The sequence below is a fragment of the Montipora capricornis genome, chromosome 11, assembly GCF_036669925.1.
Source record: "Montipora capricornis isolate CH-2021 chromosome 11, ASM3666992v2, whole genome shotgun sequence".
In the NCBI taxonomy this organism is placed as follows: Eukaryota; Metazoa; Cnidaria; class Anthozoa; order Scleractinia; family Acroporidae; genus Montipora; species Montipora capricornis.
The window spans coordinates 28,043,673-28,056,172 of record NC_090893.1 but is presented as its reverse complement, the minus strand read 5'-3'; the positions used below and the strand labels follow the sequence as shown (position 1 = coordinate 28,056,172).

The window sequence follows — 12,500 nt, the reverse complement described above, 5'->3', positions numbered from 1 at the left end:
TTAAAGTAGCCAATATTATAAAAAAAGCGATAATACTCTTTGTCCCTCCAAAATTTTGCATAAGCATTGTTTTTATTTTCTCTTGGGATTTATAATGGTCCCAAGAAAAACTGGAAACAATGCCTACGGAAAAGATTGGAGGGACAAACAAAGAGTGTTCGGTTCTTGATCAAACGTTTCTCTGTTAGAGGCTATTGAGCAACTACATATTTACCCATGAAATTTTCTAGAGGCGACTTCCTTCAGGCAGATAAAACTTTTGCCCCCTTGTTCTTGGCTTCTCAATATTGCTTTCAACAGCAATGAGCCTTTTAAACATCGGATTGACCAAAATCTGAATTTGGAACGCAACTTCGTGGAGAACCACCGAACTCAGTTAAGTAATCGTCTTACATTTTGAAAGAGTGTTGGTGAGGAAAATTAATTTGTCAAAAATTGTCTAGACTGGAGGAGCAAAGTTACGCTCCCGTTAGCCGATAATTTTTTTAAGGTTACTGAAAAAGAAACTACTATCTTTTCTTAACTGAAAGAAATGGCCAAAAAGATATAATCCTTCGTAGAGCTGATGAAGTACTTTTTCGAAATCAATCCTTGACAAAACAACTTATCTACAATAGATGTCGTTTAGATTCTTCACAAATCAGTGACTTCCAGTGTTGATACCAAGATTTGGGCTAGTTTGATTCTTTTGAAGGACTGGATATATGGCCTCGTTTGTCCCAAAAGGTATGCTTCAATTTGGACCACACATGACTTTCAAGAAAGTCTTAAAGCCGGTGACACAATTTGACATTTGTTGATCAACAGTTCTTGTCAGTCAAAATGTTGAACTGTGCGTCGTGTCATGTTGAATGCTGGAATAGATCTTGTTGAAAAAAGTTCAACAAAACTTGAAGCAAGCTCCATTCCGTTTAACAAGTTTCCAGTACTTGAGCTGTCCAAATCAATCGTTTGTCAGTCGCCAAAATTTGGTGATACGCAATTCAATATTTGTTGATCATCAGAGTTAAGCTTAGTGTGTGGCACACCACAACGTTGACTAACGGTTGTCATCGGCTTTAGATAAAAAGTCATATTTTATTGTATCTTCAGAACAAGTGCAGTTTCCCTTGATTTCTACATTGTACGTCCTTGGTCGTTGTAAGAATTAACTTGGGATTGCAAATAATCGGAACAAAGTACTTAACAGTTCGAAATCGTTCTTGGATTTTCACTTTTTTCCCATTTCTTTTGTTTTCCTTTGTCAGTCAATTAGATTATTTATTTTGCGTCTGGAATTGAATTTTGAACACAATTAAAATCGTGTTCTTAAAGAACTCGGAATTTCAAGGTCCGCGTTGAAATTTAATTTTTTTTCCAAACATGCTGACGAGCTAAAATAACAGTTAGGCTAATAAACTTTACTGGGTAATATGGGGCAATTCCTCCTTTCATTTTCAAGATTAATACGTAAAGAAAGGCTAGTTTACAAAGTAATTTGCAATGCTAAAATAATATTAATTAAAAACACGGCTTTAATCAAAGTGATTATCTAAGTTTTACTATAAGGTGTTGTGTTCATTGAAAGAGATTTTTTGTTTAATTCGCGGTAATCGTTATCTATCCAGGGGCCCGTTTCTCGAAAGTCCCGAAACTTTACGGGCCATTTTCGGGTGTCACATTTCCCTCTGTATCTCAAGAACGGAGAGGATTTAAGTCGCCAACCTTCACAGATATGTTTCTTTTATTTGGCTTGAAAACATGTTAAAAGATCGGCTTTCCAAAATAAGCTGTTGGCAGTTTTACAAATGGCTTTTCGGGCCCGAAACGTTTTCGGGACTTTCGAGAAACAGGCTCCAGGCCTGATTAGAAGACACTCCATTTCGCTCGCCGTCACACTCTGAATGTGTGTGGCCCGTTTCTCGAAAGTCCCGAGACTTTTTGGGCCTTTGTCGGGGTGTCATAATTCCCTCTATCTCAAGAACGGAGAGATTTCAAGTCAAACAAACATCACAATCACTTTGCTTTTTGTTATCTTGAAAACACGTTAACAAAAACGTTATCTTGAAAACGTTATCTTAAAAACGTTATCTTGAAAACACGTTATCTTACGAAAACAAAGGGAAGGCAGTTTCGTAAATGGCTGGTGTTTCGGGCCCGAAATGTTGTGGGGACGTGCGAGAAACGGGTCCCTGGAGCGAAGTTACTATTTGTTACTATGCTAGTGCACGGTAGAGAGGAAAGCTTGTGTTGTGTCCATGTCTTTTAACGTCTTAGACAATCCAGGATATTCTCTCTGACTTTAATGCACTTTGAATGCCGGAAGGAAATACTGGATATAACTTGTGAAGACCTTCCAAATTTGGCGGCTTCTTTCATCCACCTTGGCACGTTATCTCTTTTACGTAGGTGGAAAAGAGTGCTGTCATTCGAGAGATCTTCACCTTAAAATCGTTGGCGAGGAAAGACTGCATGGCAAACAGAAGAATGTTTGCACGTGATGCAACAATGAGAAGAATGTAGACTCAATGAAAAAGCTGATTCACTTTTAATTAAAGCTACAATAGTCATAGGTCATAGTCATTCAAAAGTTCTAGATTGTTCCTAGTTTTTCTTCGAGTTTTTTTCCTCCGATCCTTTCAACTGATCCGATCAACTGCTAATACGAATAAATAATTTTAAAAATAATGATAAGTAATAAATCATAATTTGCCTGGAATCTCTAACTTAGTTTCTGAACCAAGAACTCCTTGCTTTCATTCTTTCATTTACTGGGGAGTTAATTTTAATTAAGTTTTCTTTGATAGGGTGCATAGCCTTCGAAAGACGTAAAACTTGTCATGTAATCCCTTTTCTTCTGGTTAAATAAATAAATAAAAGATTCGCCTTTATTATTATTATTTCCACGAACAGACATGTCCAGGGTCTAAAGTACACGTTTTTCAAAAGGCTTTGCACCGTCTCCTTTTTCTGTATTGAATCGTCCCCATTCCAAACCAGCTGGTCTGTGTTTGTTTTTTTTGTTGTGCAATACTGTCATGTTCGCTCACAGGGGCCCACGCAACATCTTTGCGTGGATATCCTGTGGCCCTTATAGAGCCGTGTTGTCATGTTATTGTCGGTCAGTGATGGTTGATGTGTAACAGCAAAATGTTATTTCTATATATTTAAAGTAATTAATGACAGTCACAATATTATTAATTAAATAATGACGTCTAAGAATTGTCCGCGAGAATATTTGTCAAAAATTATCGGTATTACATGTTATGAGAAGATACATGTTTAATAAATGTCAAGTTTTAATGTTGTAATATTGCGTTCAATTCATTGACTCGCTCTGAGAAATATTTGGCAGGTTTTGAGGATCTTCCCAGCGGTTGGTTTCTCGCCTTCGTTGCTTTTTGCTGGGCTACCCCTTCTACGGGGCGGTCCAGTTATGAAATCGGTCGATCCTGGGCGTTAGAAATTGATTTCCTATTTTTAGAATTGAAGTTTAACGAACCAAAATGGCGCTCCAGATGGGCTCCTGACGTGTCCTTTTATGCACGTTCTCTTAATCATTCTTTGGTTTTTTTCTCATTTGAATCGGTCATTTTCGTCTCCAACAGTTCCAGTAGCGTAAACGCTACGAGTTGTTTTCGTTTCGGTGTTACCGTCAACTTGAGTTGAATCACTTTCGTCAAGCAATGTTACACATTGTTTTGCCACTACCTCAATATTTACATCCAGTAATGTTGCATGTTGGATCTAACTTTGTTCAATAGTTTAGCCAGGGCTTTAAGGTTAAAATGAATTTACCCGTAGGGAAGCAGTTTCTTTCACAAATCACTAGCTTTCTTAGAAGCTACATCTCGATAGGATTGGGATTCATAGTACAAAAATGTCAGGCCTTATTAAAAAAACTTGTGGAAGCCAGGCCGTTCTTGCTCAAAGGCTCTCTAATAACTACTTAATAACCGAGAATGAGGTCGTTACAGCAAAATCTCAAACTGAGGCTTTGCCGTGTTGACCGAGCGATAGCGAGGTCAATACAGCTTGCTGCAACGACCGAACGGTTGAGGTTATTATGTTGTTTATTAAATGGCTAACAGAATGGTTCTCTGAAAAGAGAAAAAAAAAATCCATAATCCGTAATCGGCCCGTGGGCATTTAGGGAGAATGATGCCCTGGCGCTTAGCTGCTCTTAGCCAAACAGAGCGCGCGTTATATCGGCTAGAAACACGAGCCATATAATAACTTTATTTATTAAAAACTGGGTCATTGGATAATGCAAGTCGAGAGTTTTGATTGGCTAAGCCAACATGGGTTATGAGCCATTATACCATGATCTACAAACACGGCAAGCATATTGTAGTCAAGTTTTCTATATTTTGGGGGCGTTTTTAATAAAACAATTATTCCACTCGCGCTTGTTGGATATGAGATGATTATAGCCAACTCGGCGCTACGCGCCTCGTTGGCTATCTTTTTCAACTTAACTTTTCAACTTGGCGCTCTTTTTCAACTTAGGTCAGTTCAGATTACCATCAACCAGAAGTCCGTAACCCAAAAGTCTCAATCTGCATTTGAATGCGGTCCATCAGTTTTCGGATTATCTAGGTTTAGGACAGCAACTGCTAGATTTTTTCAGGAAAACCAGCTGAGCTATGAAGCCACTAATGTTGGGAGTTGGTAATTTGTTCCCAGTTGGTTTGGGCGTCGCACCGTCATCGCGAGGTCCCGGGCTCAAACCCCGATGAAATCCTGAATTTTTCAGGCTTCCGAGGCTTAAGCAATTGCTAAAATTGCGTTTATAACTGCGAGGACATTAGCTTCACTTGATTTCATATCCGCAGTTCAATATATGATTAATTTCATAAATAATTTCTTTCGTTGATTCATTCATTACGGAAACATTTAAACCCACAAATGACCAGCTTCCAACATCAGTGGCTTCATAGCTCAGTTGGTTAGAGCGTCTCACCGGTATCGCGAGGTCACGGGTTCAAACCCAGTAGAAGTCCTGAATTTTTCAGGCTTCTCTATGCAATTGCGTTCATAACTGCAAAGATCATAGCGTCACTTGATTTCATATCCGAATTTTAGTATATGATTCATTTCATATATCATTCGTTCAGTAATTAGAAAAGGCTTCGTACACATTAATGCGTTTTCAAAACTCTCCGTTTTTGTCTCTGCGAAAAAGAAGCAATATTTTTCATCCACCCCATCGTTTTCCGCCATAAGTCCACAAACGACGAAAACAGAAATTTTCAAAGTTTTCCCTCGCTTTTTACTGCCAACGTTTCCAAATGTTTTCGTTTTCACCTATCCACACAAAGGCGTTTTCAATTGTTTTCTACGCCCCGACTACATCGTTTTCAAAGGGCTCCGTTTCTCCTGTCCACGCTTAACGTGGAGCGTTTTCAAAACGCTCCACTTTTCGAAATTCTCCTTTTTCCTACCACCCATGTCCAGCAATGCACCCCGTAATTAAATGCACGCCCAGAGCTATCCATTTCCAACAGTGAGGTTAGGGTAAAGGTTAGCGTTATTTTTTATCTTAGGACAATCGCAGCTGTTTATCCTTACTTGAGGAGCTACCAGCATTTGAGGGACACTGATTACGTTGATTGTCTGTATTCCAAGACACGAAGAGCAAGGCGACACTTCGTGACGCTTATTAAAATCGTCATGCACTGATCTAATTGGAGTCATCTCTAGACGTATTCTGACCCCGGGGGTGGGACTCCCATATGAAACAGACGGGGATGCTCGTCGGAAATTTTGAATTTAACCCCTAAAGGAGACCAATCTAGGCGTGGCTTAAGCAAATTTTGACCCCTAAAAGAGACCGTTTAAAAACACAAAAATACGACACGCAATGAGTTTTAATGATAAAAAGGCATAGTCATCGAATGCTTTTATCTAAAAAGAAAATTTAAAAGGAAATTTGACTTCTGTTTCTCTTTGCGTAATTCTGCGTTACTTCGCGGAACCCTAAACGAGACCTTGGTGGCATAAAATATTGGCGCTTTGCCCGGAACACCCTAAGCGAGACCAAAATCCAAAATTTACACCCCTAAGCGAGACGACGAGCATCCCCGTCTGTTTCATATGGGAGTCAAAAAGTGCGCGTTTTAATGAAAACGAATTGGTGTGGACGGGAGCTAAGCTAGTTATTTATCAAGAGTTTGTGAACAAGAATTCTGTGTTTTTCACATTGGCGTAAAAAAATGGCCCGTTCGGGTGAAATTTACCCTGAGGAACCGAGAGCGTGAGGCTCATTCATGATGCGACAGAGATCAGGTGCAAGGTTGTTCACTGTGCCGCGCTCACAGGGTTTCCATGGGGATCTTGCCATTGCACTTCTTCAGAAGGAAATTGGCATCACTGCACATTGTTAACTGAATCAATATGTTGATACAACAACTGCACTATTGTGAGATATTGAATTTGTTGTTTCTTTTCGCTCGAATTTTCGGCAATATAGACACGGCTGAAAGATACTGCACCTTTAGTCATGTCACGAGTCCCCGGCACGAATCACGCTTCAGTCATGTGAAATAAAACGAAAGCACTTTCCTTTGTGAAACAAATCTCCATGTCACGAATTATTTGACCTCAAAGCATGTGTTTATCTGCCACTGGAAACCAATGTAATTTTCGACTTTCGTACTTATTTCTGGTTGAAAAACGATGGTAATGAGAGGCAGCAAACCTAGCACAGTTCTCCTTCTGTTCAGTTTGGTGTGTACACACTTATGTTCCGCTCTTGTTATCCGTGTTTCCAAAACGAAAGGACGCGATTGTTCTTCTTGTTTGGTGTCTCATACGTCATGTCGGACCATAGCATACGCTTTAGGAGCTCTCGATGAAAAACAAAACGGGAATGAAACGATTTTCACAGTTTACTTGGAAGACGAAGTTTACCACCTCGCCAATCGAACATATATTTATCAGACGAACAGAACGAGAAGCGTTCATTTTAAGTCAGGGATATTAAATTCGCGAGTTATTATTCGTTGTGTGGAGGAATCCGCTGGGATCGAGATCGGAACTAGACATTATGGAGACCGGAAAACAAGAAATATTTACTTTGACAGTCTTGAATTTCATCAGTGTGGACCTCGTTTCGCTGCTGTGGTGCTTGTCTGGAATTCGGTTGATGTCACCTTCACAAACTGTGGCTTCAAAAACAATACTCAAGCTGGAATAAATGCCTTTGACAGTGGAGTGACAATAGAAAATTGCAGTTTCGTTAATAACACTTCTAACGCTGCCAACGAAACCGAAGTTTATATAAAAGGAAATATTTCTGCTGGAGGAGGTGCAGGATTTATGTACCACAACGCAGAAAATCTCTCTGTAATCATCAACAATTCGCTCTTTGAATCTAACACTGTTGTTACGAGTGACACCGACTATTTTATCGCGCCTTCTTATAACGTTTCGGATTTCACATATGCAGGTGGAGGAATGATTGTCCTCTTCCAATCGAAAGCGAAACGTTGTCATGTTGTCATAGAAAACAGTGTCTTCTTAAAAAACTCCGCTACACACGGTGGTGGACTTTTCTTGGCCGACGAGAATATGGCCTTAGGAAATGACTTTACCGTTATCAACTCGAATTTTAGCCGTAATTACGCCGGGCAATCCGGAGGTGGGTTAGTTGTCTCTCAGTGGGACAATTCTTCTAACCTTAACGTGGTATTCAAAAACTGCCAGGTCAACGAAAACTGGGCAAGACGAGGGGCTGGAATGAATGTGTTTTTGATGTACCGTAATATTGGCAAGACCGATTCCATGCTAAGGTAAGGGTTTGTTAGAGACACCTTGTGCAGCGTACAAAAAGTAGTCCTCACGCGCTTCCGAGGATCAAGTTAGAAGAAGTAAACTCATTTACACTAGAAGTAAACAGCATTACAGGAAAGTAATGCTATGTAGCTTTCATGAAATGGTCGTCATGAACAGACTTAAAGGGGCTGGGTCACGCTATTTTAGGTAATTTTGTTTAATCAGTGTTAATTGTGAGCTCTAAATGTCAAATTGGCAGAGCAAGAGTCTTTCATTTGCAAAATCACGGCCACATAACAACTGAGAATGCTTTTCCAGCTGTGTAAATGACATTTTGATATAGAATGACATAAATTCGAAAAAAGGAGGGCCGACGTTTTTCAAATTTACCCAAATTCAATCCGTTTCAATCCTCTCCAGTTTTGTTCATCCATGTCCCTTCTTGGCTACCCTGTGGTTTGTTAGAGTTCTTCTATAGTTTTGAACAGTTATTTTGATATTTTAGTTAATTCTATGACCATTCAATCAGTGCTGAAATTGCCTAAAATTGCGTGACCTAGCCCCTTTAAAAAGTTAGAGCCAGGGCAATAGAAGGAAAAGGAGACTTTGCTAGGAGCAAATAGTTTTAGAAACTAAAGGTCTATATTGAGCGGCAGGTACAAAACGCAGGTCACAGGTCACAGGTCATTGTTTTACCTCTACAGAAAGTATCTTTAATATTCAAAAAAGCTAACCTTAGGCCTAAAAACTTTTCTTTAGGCCTAATTAGGGTTAGGGTTAGGGTTGGAGTTGATCTTTTTTAGAATATCCATTGGATCTACAATGTTACCCATAGTAGGAATCTCTGAAGCAATTTTAGGACCAACATTCACAAAATGATTATTTAAGCACTCGGCAATGCTCTCGGAATGAAAAATGGACCCAACTTCTGTCTGTGTACTATCTGATTTCTTACCCATTAGATCATTTAACTATTAACACTTTCCATGTCGCTCTTTGAGTTGCAGTCATGCCATGTCGCTCTTTGACTTGCAGTTATCAGGCTAGCGAGTTTTCATGGCCTTCCTTCAAGGCCAGTCTCTCTTGAACACGTCCCACTTCAATTCTGGATTTAGCCGCTGGGATTAGTTGCGAGAGGACAACTCGCACATTAGACCTCCAGGCAGGATTCGAACATACGACCTTTGATCGGGTGTTACGGAGGTGGTAGGTTAGAATCCTTCCTAGAACTCTGATTTTCATATGTCCGCTTGCCCATTCCCAACTCAACTAGTTTCAATCTCTTCTCTCCCTCGGTCAAGAGAAGAGCTCTGGGGTCGAGATTAAAACTAGTTGAGTTGGCAACGGTCGAGAAGGCAAATTGGTTTTCGTGAAGAACAATTGAAAGGGTCTCTAATTGGTGCATTCATGTTAACACGAACAGCGAGCAAGCGCCGTAAGGCAATTTTTGGCTATAAGAACCCTACGGCGTATGATCTCCTAGATAGAGTTTCCCAGAGCCTTGGGTCGATCCGAGGCTCTGGTGTCGAGAATGAACTAGTTTAAGATGAAGTCGAAACGTGACTAAGAAACAAGTTTTTTTCTTGTTTGCTGAAGAATCTCACCTCATGTTTAAAAGGAACCTCCGTTAAAACAAGAAAATAACTTAAACCACACAACATAATGTTTACAATGAAAATTACTTTTTCCCATGAAAGTGTTTGTAGCCGAAATTAATGAATTTCAAAAACGCTTGTTTTGGTTTTCAAATTTCCCGCGCGCCGCCATCTTGAATAATTGTGACGTGTCATGGTTGCCATATTGTTTCGAAACAAAAGCTCTTTGTGTGAAAGCAACGAGGGCAACAAACACACTTCACAATTATTCAAGATGGCCGCGCCCAGGAAATTTGAAAGTGAAAATAAGTGATTCTGGAAAAACATGTTTTTAAATACAAGTACTTTTTTAAAGAAAATTGTCGAACGAATGCATCTGATTGCAAATATTATGTTGTTGGGTTTGAAGTTATTCATTTGAAGGAACTTCAGACGGGATCAAGGGAAAGGAAATGTCATGGTAGTCTGTTTTTAGTTCAAACTGCGAACTTAGTGCGTAAACTCAGACAAATATCAAAAAGCCATTTCGTAGTTTCAGAAAACACACCTGCGCGTCAGAATTAAAAAAAAAAAAAAAAGTTGACTATTTTTCCCCTTCCCATAGTGGAATACGTTTTGGGGATTACAAAAGTACAAGTTAATTACTCTTGGGACTGTATCATGCTTCAGTGAACTGTATATTCATTGTTTTAGTTAATGCAAATAACCCCCAAAATGAACTGTATTTTGGGATTTTCCAGGTTTGACTCGGTGGCATTCAGCAACAACCAAGGATTCGCCAGCACAGCTATTCGTTTTACAACTGCACTTCCCTTCGGCAGCACAGTGGGTGTTACACCAGAATTCGTCAACTGTACGATCAGAAACCACATCATGAAAAATAACGCGCGCACGAGTCCTTTTACTAGCCAGCGAGTTAACTTGAAGTTTACTGGAACCAATGTATTCGAACAGAATTCCGGAGGTAAGTGACTCCAGAGTAGTAGGAATAATAGGGATGTGCCATTGCCAATATAGCTTACTTCTCTTCTCGTCCGGCTTCAATGTTTCTCATGCATTTTTTTTTATTTCGTGAAAACTCAAACTCCCTGGTTTTTTTTTTTTTTTTTTTTTTTGGGGGGGGGGGGTGGGGGAATTCTATATGAAGGGGCCTCGATGCTCGTCGGAAATTTAAAATTAAACCCCTGAAGAAGACCAATATGGGCGTGGCCCAGGCTTTTTTGACTCCCAAAAGAGACCATATTTAAAACACATTAAATAGATATTTTTATATTTCTCCGCGTGCAATCCTAAACAAGACCTTAACGGCTGCATATGATGGCGTTTTGGCCAAAATACCCTAAGCGAGACCAAAATCCAAAATTTACACCCCTAAGAGAGACGACGAGCATTCCTGCCCTTTCATATGTGAAATCCCCTCCCACCCGGCCCCGGCTCAAAATTATAGATCGGTTGGACGACCGTAACCGGAAAAAAAAAGTGGGCTGTCTTAAGCCGCGGCTACACGAGCGATTTTTGTCTCGCGCCGGTGATGCGATTTTTTTCAGATTTGGTCCCGTCGCCTGCGCGCCAGGGTGGCTACACTTGTGACAAATTTTGGCGACAAATTGATTGGCTAAATACTCTTTAGTCGCGTCGCAAGCGCTGGCAAAAAGTTGCAGTGTGGCTACACGGGCAACCATCTCTGCGATTTTGTCGCGAAAGTTTCAACTCTGGCGACTTTTTTCTTGCGATTTTTTCACCTGTCGCGTCGCCAGTTCAAGGGTGGCTACACGTGCGACTTTCATCTCGCGCTGGCGACGCGAGAAATTTTGAAAAAAATCGCATCACCAGCGCGAGCAAAAAATCGCTCGTGTAGCCGCGGCTTTATGCTGTCAACAACTGAACTATAACGACAGCAAGCAGTACACTAACACGAGATGGGTTCATACTAGGGACGTACCGACAAGCGTTTTAGGCTCTGTTTACATGGAGTGGGGGTAAACCGCCTAGGCAGGATCGAAAAATAGCTGGCGTTTACATGCAGTCTTACCACCCCGGGGTCCATCCTGGGGTGACCTTTCACGAGGATTCTGCGTGGTTGCTAAGTAGGTAAACAGGCAAAATGGCGGGTGAAGGACGCTGCTCTTCTACTCTCACTTGCTACTCTTGCTTCAACTTTTCAGTGCTGTGGCTTCTTCCTATCACTTTTAATGCAGCAACGCCTCTGCCAAAGGCGCCAAACCGCGAATCTGTTTATAGTTTAAGAGACTCTGAAAGAAAGCTTAATGTTCCGTTTCCGCGGACAAATTATTATAGAAACAGCTTCAGCTATAGAGGTGCTACTGTCTGGAATAGCTTACCCCTCAAAGCGAGACAAGCAGAGTCTCTTGGGTTTTTCAAAAATCTGATTAAAGACATATTTTAGTATAAAGCACGGCATTCATGGAAAGCAGCATTAGAATTAATATAGTTTAATTGTATTTTATTGTAATCATTTTAAAATTTTACCTTTTGTAATTTAGATTTTTTTTTTTTTTTTTTAGTTTATGGTTGGCGGGTTACCCCACGTTCAAGCGGTTTTAGAGGGCAAAACGCGACCCCGGTTGGGCCGGGTTACCGAGCCTATCATGTAAACGCGAAGCTAAGAAAATAAGAATTTATATGGCCAGGCGGGTTACCCCACCTCCATGTAAACAGGCTTTAAGTATGCCCGTGTTCTAGTTTGAATGTGAACGGCATTTATCTTAGTTGGAATACTTTACTTCAGAGAAGCCTGAGTACGATCTCTAGTCTAGTTTTATGCCCCCCTCTAATGTGTACTTGATCAGATCAAAACATAATACAGGGTCAAGTAAGTCTCAAGTTGACTTGAATTTCTGTCGAACTTATGGCCTGCTTGGACCGCAGTATGAATTCGCCTACTATGTCTCGCTATGCGGTATTTTCACATGAACACACGGTAGCTCGTAGCAAGCTCTTCTTAGAGTTTTTAACTTAAAATGTATTTTTGTTTGGACTCAGGTGGCGCCGCTGCCTTTCAGGATTGCGTTGTCTTCGTTCATGGTAGGATGACATTTGCCAATAACTCTGGATCCAATGGTGGGGCCATGTTTGTTCTATCAAGTCAAATCAAGCTATTTCCTGGCAGTGAGCTTGTATTCTTGGGCA

General features: G+C 40.4%; 2 protein-coding genes across 2 annotated transcripts in view; both read left to right on the top strand.

Annotated features, from left to right (window-relative positions):
• The window catches only part of LOC138023567 (transportin-1-like), a 35,217-nt gene extending 31,927 nt beyond the window's left edge, over positions 1 to 3,290 (top strand). The window contains exon 25 of the mRNA XM_068870572.1: positions 1 to 3,290. This exon is cut by the window's left edge and continues 2,844 nt beyond it. The gene's annotated coding sequence lies outside the window, so the exon portion shown is untranslated.
• A 3,285-nt stretch (positions 3,291 to 6,575) lies between these two features.
• Positions 6,576 to 12,500, top strand: part of LOC138024336 (uncharacterized) — a 22,511-nt gene continuing 16,586 nt past the window's right edge. Inside the window, exons 1-3 of the mRNA XM_068871497.1 lie at positions 6,576 to 7,772; positions 10,091 to 10,314; positions 12,354 to 12,500. The exon at positions 12,354 to 12,500 is cut by the window's right edge and continues 128 nt beyond it. Of these exons, the coding sequence (XP_068727598.1) occupies positions 6,658 to 7,772; positions 10,091 to 10,314; positions 12,354 to 12,500 (1,486 nt within the window). The 5' untranslated portion in view covers positions 6,576 to 6,657. The remainder of the gene's footprint in view (positions 7,773 to 10,090; positions 10,315 to 12,353) is intronic.